This window comes from Montipora capricornis, chromosome 6 (genome assembly GCF_036669925.1).
Source record: "Montipora capricornis isolate CH-2021 chromosome 6, ASM3666992v2, whole genome shotgun sequence".
NCBI classification, from domain to species: domain Eukaryota; kingdom Metazoa; phylum Cnidaria; class Anthozoa; order Scleractinia; family Acroporidae; genus Montipora; species Montipora capricornis.
In genome coordinates, this window is record NC_090888.1 from 24387171 (window position 1) to 24404047 (window position 16877).

General features: G+C 41.8%; 1 protein-coding gene across 1 annotated transcript in view; it reads left to right on the forward strand.

Annotated features, from left to right (window-relative positions):
- LOC138051835 (nephrocystin-4-like) overlaps positions 1–16877 on the forward strand; it is a 139378-nt gene that overhangs the window by 79255 nt on the left and 43246 nt on the right. Inside the window, exons 19-25 of the mRNA XM_068898121.1 lie at positions 2297–2440; positions 2908–3009; positions 4386–4497; positions 7584–7661; positions 9303–9438; positions 11718–11784; positions 13274–13332. Of these exons, the coding sequence (XP_068754222.1) occupies positions 2297–2440; positions 2908–3009; positions 4386–4497; positions 7584–7661; positions 9303–9438; positions 11718–11784; positions 13274–13332 (698 nt within the window). The remainder of the gene's footprint in view (positions 1–2296; positions 2441–2907; positions 3010–4385; positions 4498–7583; positions 7662–9302; positions 9439–11717; positions 11785–13273; positions 13333–16877) is intronic.

Below are 16877 nucleotides of genomic sequence, written 5' to 3' on the forward strand. Positions count from 1 at the left end.
ATTAGAGAGCTTAAGCACGCAACGTTTTTTAGACGAGGATGGCAACCGGAAGTGAGCTGTTTTCCTTTTTAATGTGTGTTCACACAACCACATTTATATTGCAGAGTATCGCTTCTCCACTAGAGTTGATTTGTTTAAAAATCTGGGAAACACTTCTGTTCTGGCATGTGAAATGTTCACTTCCAGTTGACTTCCGCGTCTCGAAAACGTGGTGTTCTTTTAGGGAGCTTTAAAGCTCCCTTTTTGCAGTGTTTGTGCAATAGACCATCGCACTTGGAATTTCCTTTGAACCGTTTCACTTGCTGTTTGTCCCCACGAAGGACTGGAACGACTCAGGATTTACTGAGAACTTACTATTTTCCCATTTAAGGGGAGTAGGGTTGGCAAAGTGGTGACGGCTTTTTCTCTTCCTCCCTCCTAAGTTTTCCAGGTTCAAATCTGTCATGTCAGATTAGTTCTCTATTACTATTCAACAGGTGTTTTTTTCTGGGTACCTCAGTTTTCCCCCTGCACTGAATTCACTTGATTTATCTTGAGAGCCATTCTCTGTATAAGTAAACACTGTTAAAGGATTCTATCGTTTGGGAATAGGCTAGTTTCGAATTGGGCAGCAACAAAAGAGCTGAGTCGAGGTTTTATTTGCATTTTAGTTTGTTTTGTACAAAACAAAATGCTAATTATTCCCCTGAACCGCAACTCTGTTCTTTTGTTGCTACACAATTCGAAACTAGCTTATTGCGTGGTCTTTTTCTTCAGAGTGGCAATTTTCCCCCATTACACTTAGTCCTTAGTCCTATATTCGTCTCTTTTCAAAGGAAAACCTCATACGTTTCCTACTGACATTTTTACCAAGAAGATATAGATTAGCCATATGCATAGTTAATATATGGAAATGGTTATGAAACTTCACAAGTTTCTTGGTTTTTATGTTTTTGTTTACTGTTTTGGCCCTGGCCATGCACAAACCATACCCTTTTTCTAAAAGACAGACTATGGTGAGCAAGGGTGAAATGTGGGTATTTGACTCGAGCTGCATCACGCAGCCACAGAGTCAAATAGCGACCCACATTTCACCCTTGCTCACCATTCTCACCATAGAGTCTCCAGTAGCTCAGTTGTTAGAGCATCCGTACTAGATCACGGAGGGTCGTGGGTTCGAATCCCATCTGGGGCTCGGATTTTTCCGAGTTCCCAGTGGGTTCAATTGTAACACCTTTCATTTAATACGTGTTAAAACATTCTCTAACATTCGCTCACTTTGGTGGTTGGTTGGCCGCATCGTTCAATGATGCTCTCAATGTGACTGCGCGATGCAGTTATGAGCTAGCTGTCAGTCGATATTTGACTCTGTGGCTGCGTGATGCAGCTGGAGTCAAATACCCTCATTTCACCCTTGCTCACCATAGAGTCTCCAGTAGCTCAGTAGTTAGAGTATCCGTACTAGATCACGGAGGGTCGTGGGTTCGAATCCCATCTGGGGCTCGGATTTTTCCGAGTTCCCAGTTGGTTCAATTGTAACACCTTTCATTTAATATGTGTTAAAACATTCTCTCACATTCGCTCACTTTGGTGGTTGGTTGGCCGCATCGTTCAATGATGCTCTCAATGTGACTGCGCGATGCAGATATGAGCTATGCTGTCAGTCGATATTTGACTGTGGCTGCGTGATGCAGCTCGAGTCAAATACCCACATTTCACCCTTGCTCACCATAGAGTCTCCAGTAGCTCAGTGGTTAGAGCATTCGTGCTAGATCACGGAGGGTCGTGGGTTTGAATCCCATCTGGGGCTCGGATTTTTCCGAGTTCCCAGTTGGTTCAATTGTAACACCTTTCATTTAATATGTGTTAAAACATTCTCTCACAAGCCTCATTTTAGAGCAAGAATTTTTTTCAATTCACTGTATGGTATCGAGACTTGGTGGGCTAATTTGCACTTGAACAGAAGAATTATAAACTGACCGCCATTTATGAATAAGGTCTATAGAATAGCATATTTTCAAACTGGTTTTTCGGATTTAACTTCCTATTTTTTTTCTTTTTTTCGCTTAAAAGAATTCCAGTTTTGTTATTTATTTCTCCCTTTATTCCTTCTTGACACCCTTTCTTTTCTTACAAGCGGCGGAGAGATCTTTTGAGGTAGCTTTTTTTCGTGGGAAAACCGACCTGACAGTGAATTGCGATACGTCTCTTATTTGTTGGCCTCACACGCAAGGGCGGCTATTTATGTGTAGATTACCCATTAACAGAGTGAGAGAGACGGGATAGAGTTAACAGGTCTTGTTTTGTATTCTTTTAGTTGCGCTATATGTTGGACCCATCGTATTTGCAGCCGGGCGAGTACCATGTGTTTGTTCAGTATCTTCTGGGCCAGGCACTACACATTGATGTTTGGGATGGTGATTCGCTTCTCCTTATTGGTTCCACTACGCTCCAACTAAAGGTAACTTGGAAGCGGATGAGCGGAAACTCAAAGCGAGCAATGTCTCGGCGTTCTAGAAGGCAAATGAATGTTAAACATGTTGGATTGTTGATAAGTCGTTATTTCATCAGGCCATAGCTTTGATGTCGCGATTTGCACGGAGTGTCTGGACAAAAATTCCTTTGCGGCTGCCGCTTATCTCAGTCTGCAATCACTCAAACCATCAATAAATCAATCAACTTTATTCGTGTGCTAGTCTTTTCTAGCCGAGGAAAACGCCCTCTACTAATTGGGGACACTTAATAAGGGTAATGTTATAAAAAGCGTATAAACTCGCAGTTACTGCATTAACTAATTGCGGAGTGTAAAATGCGTGCTTACACGCCAAAAAAAAAAGTAACTGAGATTATGAATTTACAGAATACAACAGCCGTGACAACAACAATAACTATGCATCCTAGCAATTATTTACCTCATTTTTGCTTCAGCATTTGATACGTCAGGGTCGTGAGGCTGTAGTTGTGGCTCATGAGCTGGATGTGGTATCATCCGAGTATTCCGAAGAATCTCCTGCTCTCGCTGGGGATATGGTAATGACAACCAATACTGTATTTTATTGTTTTATCCTTTGGAAAATCAGTTAAATGAACTATTGCAAAACCCAAACCAATTTAAGTAGTTCCTTTGACCAACAAGGCGAAAAAAATCCAATAAACCAATCAGAACAAAATGCAATCTCGTTCCCAGAGCCCACGTATCTTTTGGTCAGCTCCAAGACACGGAACTCTGGAATAATCGATTTCCGGAACTCCAAGATTTTAGGAGTTCCGGTTTCACCGAAAAGTGAAATGGAGCGGTCATGAGAACTCAATTGATTGAACAGCAGCGACAAATCTTCGTGTTTGCAAGTTTAGTCCGAGATTTTTGCGCAACATTCGCAAATTACAAGGTAGTTTACACTCGGTAGTTTACGTATGAGCAGTTCGATAAATCAATTAGCCAATCAACGCAGTTCTGGAAATTGATTATTCAGAGCTCCGTGTATTGGCGCTGACCAAAATACACGTGGGCTCTGGAGACGAGATTGAACAAAATGTGTGTAGCCAGCGGAGAGCGCGGGAAAACACTGCTATGCAAGTCTTTGTTGGTTCTAGTCTTGTTTTTCTGATTGATCGTGAAGGTATGGATACTCATATGGCCAATCACAAAGCCTGAAAATGCAAATCAAAGCTATCGTTAAAAATCCTCCTCTGAAAAACGATCAGAGTTACGTGTATCTTCAAGCAGTGCATGTGTTGTTTACTGCGGTAGTTCTCCTTTCTGGGCATTTCATAAGCTCAATTTCAAAGCCAACTACTTAAGGCCCGGTCGCACTGGCGTATTTTTCAAAAAAAGGGTCAACCGCAAAGCTTGGACAAGTTCAACCGATGCGCGGGAACCTTAACAAATTTTTGTCAAACTCTACTAAACTTCAGAGGAGCCGCTGTCGTGCCTCTGGGTAGGCCAATTTTTTTTGTCAGGATATGGAACAAAAAAATTGGGTTTGCCTTTTTCTTGAAAACTGGAAGTCGTGACAATTCTTTTTTAACCATGCGACCCGGCCCTAACTGCCTTTTGGCTTCTGTCATTCTTATTGAAAATTAAGAGTATGGAATAAGGTGCCCACACACCCTCTTTTTTTTGACTGATATCTCGGTGTCGATTGCTCCATAACCCTCAGTTTGAGAATCGCTAACTTACGTCCTGTCATTGGTACTATATGATGAACCCGATTTGCGCCATCTTTAGGATGGTTTCGTCTCGATTCTCGGTATCTTTCGTGTTTTCTTCGGATGTGCGATTGATGGCAGGCAAAACGCAGTTTTGGCGGTTGTTGCTTGAAGATGTGATTCTTCAGAATTGTCAAAAGCGGAACAAGGCTTTTTTTTGTTCACTTATGGGTTTTGCTTGTTTTCTTATCCTACAGGTTCACACTGGAAGCGTTCGGCCATTGGGTATCAAAGCGGCCGTGGAAGGCAGGTTGCACCTTCGCGTTGCCAACATTGGACACCTTATGGAGGGAACAAATCGCAAAATCGGTCAGTAGTATCTTTATATTTGGATCTTTCATGTCATCTTTCATGCGGGATTGGGAAGGGGGCATGGCTGAAAAAATAAGGAGCTTAAGAAATGAGGAAAGAAGCGCCAACGACAACAACATCTTGAAACAATCATTTGAGCGTTGGTATCTCTTTTGCATTACTCCCATCTTATTCTCGTTGCACAATGGTTGCTGAGTTGGTAACGGCTGGATTAGTAGGAACTTCTTAAAATAAATATATTGAAGTATCGCGATCTTCTTATAGTTTTACCTATGCGCGAGCCGTCAATATTTCGTGGTATTGCCGTCTCACTTTTGCGGCCTGTGATTGGTTCTAATGTTGAAATTGACGTCGTTGCACTGAATTGGGTTGCTGACGTACGCAAACAAATACGTTTCGCAGGTAGAAAGAATTAAAATTTCGATCAGGCGCGGGTTGATTAGTTTACAGTTTTATTTATCCTTATAAATGATGGATCGCGATACAAAACTAATTGCGATTTTGAGACGGCAATACCACATTATATTGACAGCGTTGGGAGAAAATATATTTTGTATTGGGCTCCGTCGCTTGCGACTCCGCCCAATACGGAATATATTTTCTCCCAACTAGCCGTCAATATAATGTGGTATTGCCGTCTCAAAATCGCAATTTGTTTTTATGAAACATTGACTATTGAATGCCCACGTTGTTGCCAAAGCTCAAATTCGTTAGTTTCTCGTTGCTTTGCAAAATGCAAGCCACACGGAGCAGGACTGGCAGAGCACTCGCCTCCTACTATAACTAATGTGACCCGGGTTCGATTCCCAGATTCGGCGTCATATGTAGGTTGAGTTTGTTGGTTCCTTACTCTACTCCGAGTGGTTTTTCTCCGGGTTACTTCGGTTTTCCCCTCTTCTCAAAAATCAACCTACGATTTGATAGGAGTTGATTTGATTTCTGTTTAGTGTCCCAAATTAGGGCTCCAACGCTAAATACGGTTGACACTTAGAACAAATAAGTTATTGCGCTGACTGGAGTATGTTGCCACTGTCTACATTATTTCACGAGCATCTAACTGGAGTGTCTCCTGTTTGGTATCGCTCTCGTAACCACTGCCGTCTTTGTCCCTTTATGAAGTCTTCGCTCAGTAAATAAGCAACGAGAACAAAGCAAAACCAGCTAAGGGCTTTAAAGGGAACCTCCACTCCTATGACGCCTATTTTTTCACCTTTTTTTAATTTTTCGTTTAAATATTTATATTGAGTGTCTGGAGTGCAGTACTTCAAAATTGTATCGCTCATAGTGTATCCACGTGTTTTAGCGGGCCTTTGATTTTTGGCCGATCCAGTTGGGGCCTGGTAACTAATGACGTCAAAGAAGGCAAAAATGTAATTCCATTCTGAATCGACAGAGCATTCATGGCATCTGAAGGGGTAACTATTGTCCGACGTTTCTATAAAGACGTAACAAGAAGCTCTAGATTTTCAACAAGACTAATGTTCTTAAACTTTTGCACATTTCTTTCTGAAGAGATGCGATCAAGTTACTTTTTTGACGTCATTAATTACCAGGGCCCAACTGGCTCGGCCAAATTTTTTTGCGTAGAAATCAAGCGCCTGCTAAAACGCGTGGATAGACTATGAGGAGACTAGATATTTGAAGGAAAAGTTAAAAAAAAAAAAACAGGAAAAAGTAAGCGTCATAGGGACTTTAAACCCTTTCATCCCTAAGCCGGCCTCATTGACGAGTAAAATCGTCTTTCGTTGGACAGAATAAAATCTCTCAGTATCATTCTCGGGAAGGGAAGGACGCAGATGTTGTTGAATTAGCGAAAATTAGGTTCGCAATCAAATTTTGCACCGGTGGCTCAGTTGATTGAGCATCGGTCTGTCGCGCGGGAGGTCGCGGGTTCGAACCCCGGCCGGATCAACACTCAATATCTTAAAACAACTGAGGAGAAAGTGCTGCCTTTGTAATTTCATCTGATAAGGACTATAAACCGTAGGCCCCGTATCAGAAATATCTTCTATTTACATAAGTTCCCTGTGGGACGTTAAAGAACCCACGCACTATTCGAGAAGAGTAGGGGATAAAGTCCCCGGTGTTGTGGCTGTCCTGTTCTCTCCAGCAGAAGTGGCCGGCTTGGCGATGATGTCTCTAAAAAGGCTTGTGGTGTATGAGGCCACATAAGCTGAAACAGCCACAAGTGCTGGAACATGTAGATGTTGTTTTTCAAATGGATTGCTTGCATCAGAATCTTGAATGACTGGGACGCGTTACGGTTGCCTCATAGTCGTTATCCAAGAAGACTTGAAAGTCCAACCATTTGCGGGTGTAATTACAAGGCAGCACTTTTTCCTCAGCTATTTAAAGACCCCGAGTGTTGGTCCGGTCGGAGTTGAACCCGCAAACCCCCCCCCCCCCCACGGGAGTCCGATGCACAACCAACTGAGCCAAACGGTCAGCGGTTAAAGCCCAATATGAATAGGCCATTTCCGAGTTCATGTTTGCCTCCTCATCAAAGCGAGAGTAAGTGCAAAGGTTTTCTTATACAAATTATTTTTCATTCATATGTAAAGTAGAACTAATTACCATCACAAAAACTTCGCACTTAGACTCGCTTTGAAGAGGAGGCAGACATTAACTGGGAAATGGCTTATTTAAATGCACTTTCACAAGATATCGCTGTTATTGCCTCGCTTTGAGAAAAGAGGATGGAGTTCTATTGTTCAGTTCACATGTGTGAAATGCAAACACAAATGCAAGTACAAGAAGGAGACTGAAAAAAATCCATTATTTGCGTCACAGTTCCCGTTTGTGTTGCACGAGTGAAGTACGCTTCTGCGTTTGCAGAGATTTCACTCAGCACCGACGCTGCTCCTTCAACGATCAGTGCCATACTTGGCTCTATATAGAATGCATGCGTTTGCCGGGAATTGTTCGTTCGTTTCTATTCCGGTTTAGGAATGACTGAAATAATATTTTTTACTTGAACACGGTCTGCGAAAATTTTGTGATTATTTTTCTCTCTTTCCGACTCAAAAAGCTCCCAGTCAGTCTTGCTAAGCGGGGTTCTGACTGTGCTTTTTTCGTTTTCTTAGGAACAGTACCTAACAAGCGTTCCACTGTTGTTGTACCAGACACCGCCAGAGGTATAGGGAATTTGAACGGCCTTGTAGGTATGTAACAGCGGAGTTGTTACTCCACAGGGCCTGAACAACCGATAGACAATCAATCGCGCAAGTTTTTGTGATTGTCGATCGTCATCGATTATCAAATGTCATCGATACTCCATGAAAATCGATCAATTAAATAACATCGATTTTCATCGATTACTAATAGGAACGCCAATCGATGACACTTGATGAAGTTCGCCACTGCGTCGCCACATCCAAAATCTGTGACCTTCCAGAATAGCTTCTATTGCAGAGCAACAAGAATTTGGAACATTCTACCAGCGCACCTCAGAGCCATCGTATCAATTGGTCAATTTAAGAAAGAACTGTTTGCTTATTATATGACACTGACCAAGGACTTTTACAACCCGGAACTTCCACATTTTTAAAAAACTACTCGTGTTAAGTGCCGTTCGTGTCGCCAAATCAGTTCTCTTAGTAGTCACTTGTGTGGATTGATTTCCAGCTTGTAACGTTATGAGTGTGTAAATGCACTCGGGTCTCCGTAGTGGAGCTTTGCTATGTGGAGATACCCTGCCTAGTGGCAAAGTTTATTTTTATATATAAATAACTAAATAAATAACTACTTTTGTGTGATTATGGATTGGTCTTCGATTGGCCGATGCCGATTCATTTCAATTCATTTTCCGGTTATCGATTTCCATCGATTGTTTAGGCCTTGTTACTTGTACTCCAGAGGGCCGCAGCCATCGGTCGCTTCATCCGCTTTGCATTTGTTTCGAAGACCAATCTGCATGGGTACGGTCATGCTTTGTTCCTCACTTGTTTTACGCCCGTCTTCGTTATTAGTTCAGTTGTATTGTGGTTACGGTGTGGTAAGCGCTGAATTCTTGACTTGGGGCCTGGCTCTGACTATTTTCTTTAAGGCGCTGAAATGTGTCAACGTTTCTGTCAAACTTATCGCGCAAACGTGATTCCCCGCTAACTCAAGAGCAATCTTGCGCATTTTCCCTCTCCCTAACCAACCTATGGTGAAATACAAATGATTGCTGCTAGTTTTGAAAAACTTGTACCATAAGTTCAATCACATTCTGCTTCGTGTACACAGGCTTACCTATTAGTTGAAGTTTGGTTAGAGGTTTACGAGTTATTTGTCAAGTGCGAGAGCGCTCAAAACCAGAACATTTAGTTCAACATCCTCTTTTTACAGATTGTACGGGGAAAATTTGTACAAAGTTATCTTGCTTTTCTTACGATGACGAAGCTCCCTTTTGAGGAGAAAAGTTGGCCATAGCTCTAACAAAGGAAATGGTGCGGACTCTCTTAACTTCATTGAGTAAGACGTTGGCAAAAGCGCTGCTTGTTCAAAGGAAAAGCAGACACATTAAAGGACTAAAAGCTCTGGTGTCGGGCGCCCTAACTCACGCTACATCATAGCGATATCGAACAGTCCCGAAATAAAACAAAACGTTTTGCTCCACATTCACTCTCTCTCTGCCGAGGTTTGTAAATGGGCAAAAATTTATCCAGCTTCACGTTCTTCTGATAAATCGCTTAATATTTGAACAAACCGAGGACCAGCCCTTTTCGCCTTGTAAAAGATATTCAACCTCTCTACGTCGACTCTGTAAGCACTCTACAGGTTGAGAGTTTAAGCAGTCATGTGGTGTTTTTTTTTTTAAGGAAACAAGACCTCCAAAATTAAAGCAAAGCAAATGGCTGAGTGTGACGCTGAACTTGCTGCTGTGTTGTTTAGCAGACAGGAAAAAATATCTAAAGATGATCAGCCAGTCAGAGAAGCGGATGCCATCAGAAAAAGGTCAGTTTGGTTTGAAGATTTCAATTACCATGTTAGCACGGTTCGCTGAACCGCTTAAGTTTGTACAGAGCACTGGAGGCCCTCTTCACATGAGCCCAGCTGACCGCCTCCGAGATCTCGCCTGGGCTGGGAGAGGATTAGTCTTCAACCTTTGGTTTTAAGGAAGCATAGGTTTATGGGCTCCTGATATGTTAAGATATTTTCAGGGTACTAGTTTAAAACACCGCGAATTTTAACGCTTATTTCTAATAATTAGTATTTTGGATTTGATTAATATTTTTCTTCTTACCTTTGAATCACTAGTAATTAGGTTTCCCCAATTAGTTTACGTATATGTAAGCTAGATCTACCTGATACATTAATAAAGTTATTGATTGATTGATTGACCTCACCACCTTTGTAAAACCAGGGTTTGTAAAAATCTCGTTGTGTTCCCGGTTGCTAAGATCTGGGTTTCTGAGGCCGATGGAAAATTCTCCTTAAGAACACTTTAACCCGGTTACCGGAGCGAAAATTAGAACGGACTGTGTGCTCTTTTTACTCTTCTTTTCTTTAGCAGTTAAGTTCAGAATAATTTATTTTGGTAGTGAGTGTAATGTTAAGATATAAGAATTTGAAGTTTCTTGAACCAATGAAAGCTTAAAATTCTCGCCAGGCTTGTTCGTTAGATTTCACACCTGAGTTGCGTCGCTAATTTTCATCTCGGTAATCGGGATATCCCGGTTAACCTGGACTGAAAAAGAGGGCCTCAGAAGCCAGATTTTCGAAACCCAAGGGTCCTTTTACTTGAATCGAATTTTCGAACAAATATAACTGGATGCAACTATTGTTGTTTGTTTAAAGTGTTATGAGCCCTTGGGAAGGATAGGGAGATAGTTGCTTGGCAACGGGCGAAAGTCGCTTGGCAAACTGAAAAATCAGACTTATGGGCAGGATTCAAAGCTACGACTTCCACACACCCGGTCAGATGCTCTACTACTGAGATGGATGTTTGCCCGTTACAAAACGTTTTAGCCTTGTTAAGAAGCATTTCATTAACGATAGAGCGACTTTCATATGACCTTGAAAAATAAACGTAAAAACAGAACGTAAACGAAAATGCAAAACATTTTATTGGCTTATCGAACAAAAACAAACGAGGGCAAATTTTCATTTGCTTAGCGAGCGCGGATGCAAACAACGTCATCTCTCCATGGAACTTTCAGTCTGGAAAGCGATCGCCATTTCGATTTGACGTCATTTGAAATGCAGTAATGTGATTGGCAATCAAACTGTTTGCTGCCCATATTAGGAGTTTTCTTGGCGCGAATAAGGAGAAGCTTTGTATTAATCTTACCAAACATTGGTCCGTGAAACAAATTGCGAATATCTTTTCAAGGTCACACGAAAGTCGCTCTGTTAGGAAGAACAGCGTGTAGCATGTATGTTAGATGAACTGCCTTCAAAGATCGTCCGGGTGGGAGTGGTCCTTTGTGGGACTGTTATTGGTGACATTCAAGGACTGTTTCTTGTAACAGTCAATGTCACCAACAGCAGTCCCTCTGAGGACAACTCTGACGACGAGAGCGACTTGCAGCTCCGCTGAGATGTTCTGTCATCAAGTTTTGCGGATACGACTCTTTGGTTCAGACCATATGGCGTGTTTTCATTTTGATCAAACGTTTCTCCAAAGTTCAGTAATATAATTTGCGACATGACCAACAGGAAAACACTGGTTCCGGCCTGTTCACCGAGGTTAACTTTTTGCTCTGCGGGATTGCTTAATGGGAAGAGCACTTGTTTCCCAACAACGTGGACATCTCAGGGTACATCCTGTTTGTTGATGAAAGTGCAACTTATACCATAAGGAAAGGGAGACAACCAGTACTCAAAGTTGTAAATACCTGTTCTTTGTCGAATAAGGGTTTGTCTTTCAAGACTTTGGATGGTTTTTAGGCCATCTTTTTGTTGTGCGACATTGTTAGACGCTCGTCTAAAAATATTATGGACCAAATGAGGTCCTTGACATTTGATGTGAAGGAATCCAACTCGGGGTACAAGTGCTGGTCAGGCGTGACTGTGATATTACAGTGGACACACTTCTATACCAACTAAGCTATTATCAAATTATGCCAATTGCGATTCGTTGCTAATTTGGTGAAATAAAAAACACTTTAAGAGGTTTGATATTTAAAGAATATTTTATGTCGATATATACAAAATAACTTGTAACTTAAACACTTCTTTTGTTTTTGTTTTGTTCTTTGTTTTGTTTTTTTAATTTTTTTTTTTTCAACTAGAAAACTCGAAAGGATGCAGGCCGTTCGACAGACACAAGGATCTGATAATTCAACAGGCAATTTAATTGTAAGTTTTTCGGAACGTGTTTTTTATCGATTTAGGTTAGGAAAATTCACATGATAAAATTGGCTGTTGCATTGCGTCAGAGCGGACTGACACTTTCACAAAAGCTGGAAAATTGGTCAAATCCGCTCATACAACTGGATTTATTCAGTTGCATCGTCAGAGACGGACACGTTGATCCAAACCGGTAACCCGGTATTAAACTGGTTTACTCCGATTTCTTGCGGTGTCATTTTTGATCACGTTATGCCAGTGGTCTTGTCATTTTGGAAAGAAAAGGGGCATCCATTACTGGAATGAGTGAACTGTATTCGTTTATGTGGTTTTCACTGGTAGCGGAATGCGTATTTAAAGTGCTCGTAAGGTAATTCCCCTGAAAATGACGTACTATCCAAATTTTTGTCAAACGTGGCACAGTTGATATTCATGCACAGGACATTCAAAACATGCATTAAAAAGATGGGGTCACCGCGCTTGTTTTCGTGCTGCATGCCCTTTATCCTAAGTGTTTTTGACCGAATTACGCGAGAAGCGTTCCAAACTTAATCAACCGGAAAAATTGTTGTTATATAGCTAAAGCTACTAAATATTACTGAAAACTTGAGCCTACTTGTTTTTCCAGGCTAAAATCTTTCAGTAAAGTGATTTCAAATTGCTCAATTTTGCAAACTAATTTAAGCAAATTGGACCACTACGTCATCACCTCACACTCAGTGTCTGGCTGCAAATGCAGTTTCACGGCATTTTTTATAAATACTACAACTTTTACTTTCCAACTTTTTTCTTCTTAAGATATGTTTTCCGTGTACCTATAACGAGTACATAACACCATTAAAAAGGCGGGATCACAGTGCTCGTTCAGGAGAAAATAGCCATTCCTTGACATATTCAAGCTTGGCGTTAATGAAAATCCGCCATTTTATCCATGTGCGCGCCAATGACGCGAGGAATTATGCGCAGTAGGGTTGCGCAATGCAAACCAGGGAATCACGTCACCTTAAATTAGTAAATTTATAGTAGCAATCCACCGAGGGCTTCAGTTTCCTTTACTGTATCCAGATTAAGACAGCAGGGTAGAATTGTTCGTTTTTGAAACTAACTTCCTGAGGGAAGCCCATAAAACTCAAGGTACGAACTGCGCAAATTCAGTTTTTCGACCTCTGGCCAGATACGTGCGGACGTAAGCGCCGGAACTCACCGCATCTCACACACGAGGCGTGTTTGAGCCACCCGCGAAAACCGGAAGTGAACATTTCGCTTGCCAGGACTGTAATCTCTAATGGTGAAAAAGTTCTTAGCAGTATCGATGTCGTGGTGTCAAGACAAGTTAAAAAGGGAAACAGCTTACCTCCGGTTACCGTGCATTAGCTATTTATTGGAAAAATATATTGGCAGCCGCAGTTATTCCAATTGAAGGGCTCTGTACTTCAACATTGCCATCGAAGTTTCGATATTCTCCTGAGCCATTTTTCCTCTTTATTGATCACTGTAGATTCAAAAGGAAGAAAAAGTGCAAAGAACAAGAGATCTCAAGACTATTCAGCTTTACAGGTAACCATTGCATATTGCACACGGTACTATCATGTAGTCAGGTCTGCACAAGGAAATCTTTGTGTCACTTTTTCTGGAACAAATATATTGTCTGAGTTTATGTCCAGCAAATGATTGTCAAACAGTGTCTCAGGACTGACTGTTAAACAGCGGAGACGGGACTGCGCCTAGAACCAGACCAAGTTAACAAAAAATGAGCTGAACCTTGTGGCCTGCCTCCCACTACTCTTTTTTAGCTCAGTGACAGAGCATGCGAAATAGTAATCGGAAGGTCGAAGATTCGACTCGCGCAATACGGAGCGCTCGGATTTTTTCCGAGTATCCGCGAGTCACCGTCAAGAAATAGATACCATCAGACCAACTTATATTGTGAATCTTGCTGGGGTGCAAATCATTCACAAACTAAAGTCGGCTGAAAATTTAAAAACTTCCAGCAAAGCGTCTTTGGTGATAGCAATGTTAAAATCCATGCGGCCTTGAAAACTCTGCAGCAATTTAGCGAAGTCTCTAGAGTAAAGTAAAAGGAAAAGTCTCGACTTCTCATCAGATTTGTATCTTACAGGGAGAGACTTAGGCGTGAGAAGATTCTGTCATCATTGGCTGGAAACATTACTACAAACCACACAATCTATCCGTGCTTTGGCAAAGCCGAGTTCTTTGAGTTTGTTCTCAGAAATCCTTATTCCACGGATCAGAATATCGCCATTCACTGTGAAGAACAAAGAACTTCGGTATGTCGTTAGCAAAAGTGATTTATTGGTCCGTGCAATCTCAGTAGACATTAGGCAATCAAACTAACCAATGAAGTTTCTTGCAACACGTGCCGGGCGCAGGCCTTGCTCATTTCTAGAGCCCGTTTCCCAAAAGTGCAGAAACTTTTCGGGCCTTGTTACGTAAATCCCTTTGTACCTTTGTTTTTGTTTTTTTTCTTCTTACTCTTCTTGGAAATTGCGATTCGAAGTTTTACAAAATGATAGCTTTTTCGGTCTAATAGAAGGCAAACGGGACCCTTATTTGTCAAAGAAATGTTGAGAGCAGAGTTTAGATACTGGAGCAAACAAAACCGATTCACTGAGAAGCTTATCATTCGTTTTCACCATTTTTCGTTTGTGTTATTATTTGTGCTCTAATTTAGTCACCTTTTCTTAACATACTTCTGCCGTAAATGGAAGCTACTTAGAGGCAAGTAAGATTAAATTGAAAATTTCAGAACTTCTGTCTTGTTTTGTTAGAGTTATAACAGACACCAGAGAATGGAGGCACTTCAAGAGAAAAACTAAGACTCGATCAGGTAACACCTCTAATGCTAATATGCCTCTGTTATGTCCATCTGTTCGAGAAAGGGTGTAGTCAAAGTAGATCCCTCTTGCACTTACCGGATGCGCATACTCATTCAAGAGCTTGCGCTAATGTTCATATTCTTTGCTTGAGTATGAAGGCTTGGCAGAGACGAAAGCCAACACGAAGCGACTCCACTAAGCTAAGAAAGTAAGATCACTAAAGTTTCGAACCAAAGAAAAGAACTCTTACCGGACAAAAATTGAATTTGTTTGAGTTTCTTTTCGTGCGTGATGACGCTCTCACTCCTTCGTACGTGCTCCCGCTCATCTCCACACAGGTTTGCAAGCGTGACTCGTAATTCTAGGTGGCCATTTGCTAGTGGGTCTTTAAGCGTAGACTAGGTTCCCATGCACCTTCAGTAGCTTCGCTTGTTGTGTGGAGGTCGACAGGCATGGAGTTACGTCTTTTGCGTCGTTTGGCATCCGCAAATTGGGATTCGTTGGGGTGTCAGGGATGGCGTCGTGGTGAGAGGCACTCGCCTCCCACCAATGTGGCCCGGGTTCGATCCCCAGATCCGGCGTCATATGTGGGTTTGAGTTCAGTGTTTCTCTACTCGGCACCGAGAGGTTTTCTCTCCAGGGTACTCCGGTTTTCCCCTCTCCTCAAAAACCAAAACAATTGATTTGATTTGCAGTATAACTTGTTAATCTCAATTTACAGTGTCCCTTTAGTGCTCTACGGGCTGCTATGACAGATTAGACACATTATTATAAGTTCCCCTTTATCCCTTTCCCTTTCCTCCTCTCGTGTTCTCGCTATTTTAACCGCTTTCACACTCTGGGCGGCCCCCATTGACGAGAAAAATCTTCTAAGTGTTGTACAGTAAAATCGGTTTAGTGTCACTGTTGGGAGTAATCTCCCTTTCGCCGCCGTTATTCGGGCGTCACGCCAAACGCTCGCGTGACGTCCAAACCACGGCTGCGAAGTAGACTTTCTTGGCAGGACACAAAGGTATATGAAACTCCAACAGACAAGTTGCGAAAATTAGTGGAGACACTCCACCTTCTTGGGGAGTCTACTAATTTACCATTATCTCCCAAGCGTTGCTCTCCCCCCCCCCCCCCCCTCCCCCCCCTTCCCCGCTTATCAATGTTGGCGAAGGCAAGACAAAAAACTGAAAGGGGGATATTGAGAGGGGAAGTGGGAAATGTTGACACATTCTAGATACGGCGGTATTGGAAGCTAAAAAAGGGTGGTTTTGTAACGCGTAGTGTCCCTCAACCATTTTGGCCTTTGTTGTAGTGCATATCCATGGAGCCTCCACGTTGTACAATTTGTCAACAACAGTTGTGACTACATTGGAACGAACTGTTTTCAAGTAAAGGACACCCTCAAAAGAGCGAATTTATTCCATTGTTGTGGAAACCTCAGATTGGATCATATAACGTTGTCATAGTCTCTTGCTAGAACGCGGAAAAAGAATCTTAGAGACTGGGATTGAGCATTTGCGTTCGTCATGCTAGAATTTGCGTTTTCGTCAAAAGTCAAAGAATCCTCGATTTGATTTTATCTCAATTCCTTTCTGTGACCCACAGATAATCAGCAAGTTCATGAAACTATAGAGAACTAAGAATACAGAAATTTCGTCCTTTTACTACATTAGCAAACAACCTGTCTTTTTGCCGGTTGCTGTACATGTTACAGGTTATATTTGATTTCAGGCCAAAATAAATTTGTTAACCGAGGTTGATTTGTAATTTCTTTGTGCCTGGTATGCATTATCATAAATATCCACACATGAAATTAGAAATCATGCTAAGTTAAAAATACATAATTTGACCATGAACTCAGATTGAACTGAGTAACAATCTACACAAAGCAAAATCCTCTCTAGAGCGTGTTTTCAATTAGAGTGTCGTAAAACCAAACCCAAAGTGAATTACTTTGGGCCAATCAAAATAGGAACCGAGACCATCCAGTAACCCAATCCAAAGTTATTTCTAAGTCAGCCGACCCAAAGCGCGGGAAAATGCTTCCACGCGCGAGCCACGATTGGTTTTTGGTTTCACTTCTGGGTGGTTTCGAAAATGGCGCGAAAACTGTGAACCACTCACTGAGTGAAGGTAATCATAAATCAAAGCAATTATCTAATTACTTTCGACATCCGACTCTAATCGATGAAATTAGTACTCGCCACGTGTGCAGCGCGACCCATGTTTTAATACCAGTGGGTGTTATTGCTCTCTGGGGTCGTCGTTGCTGAA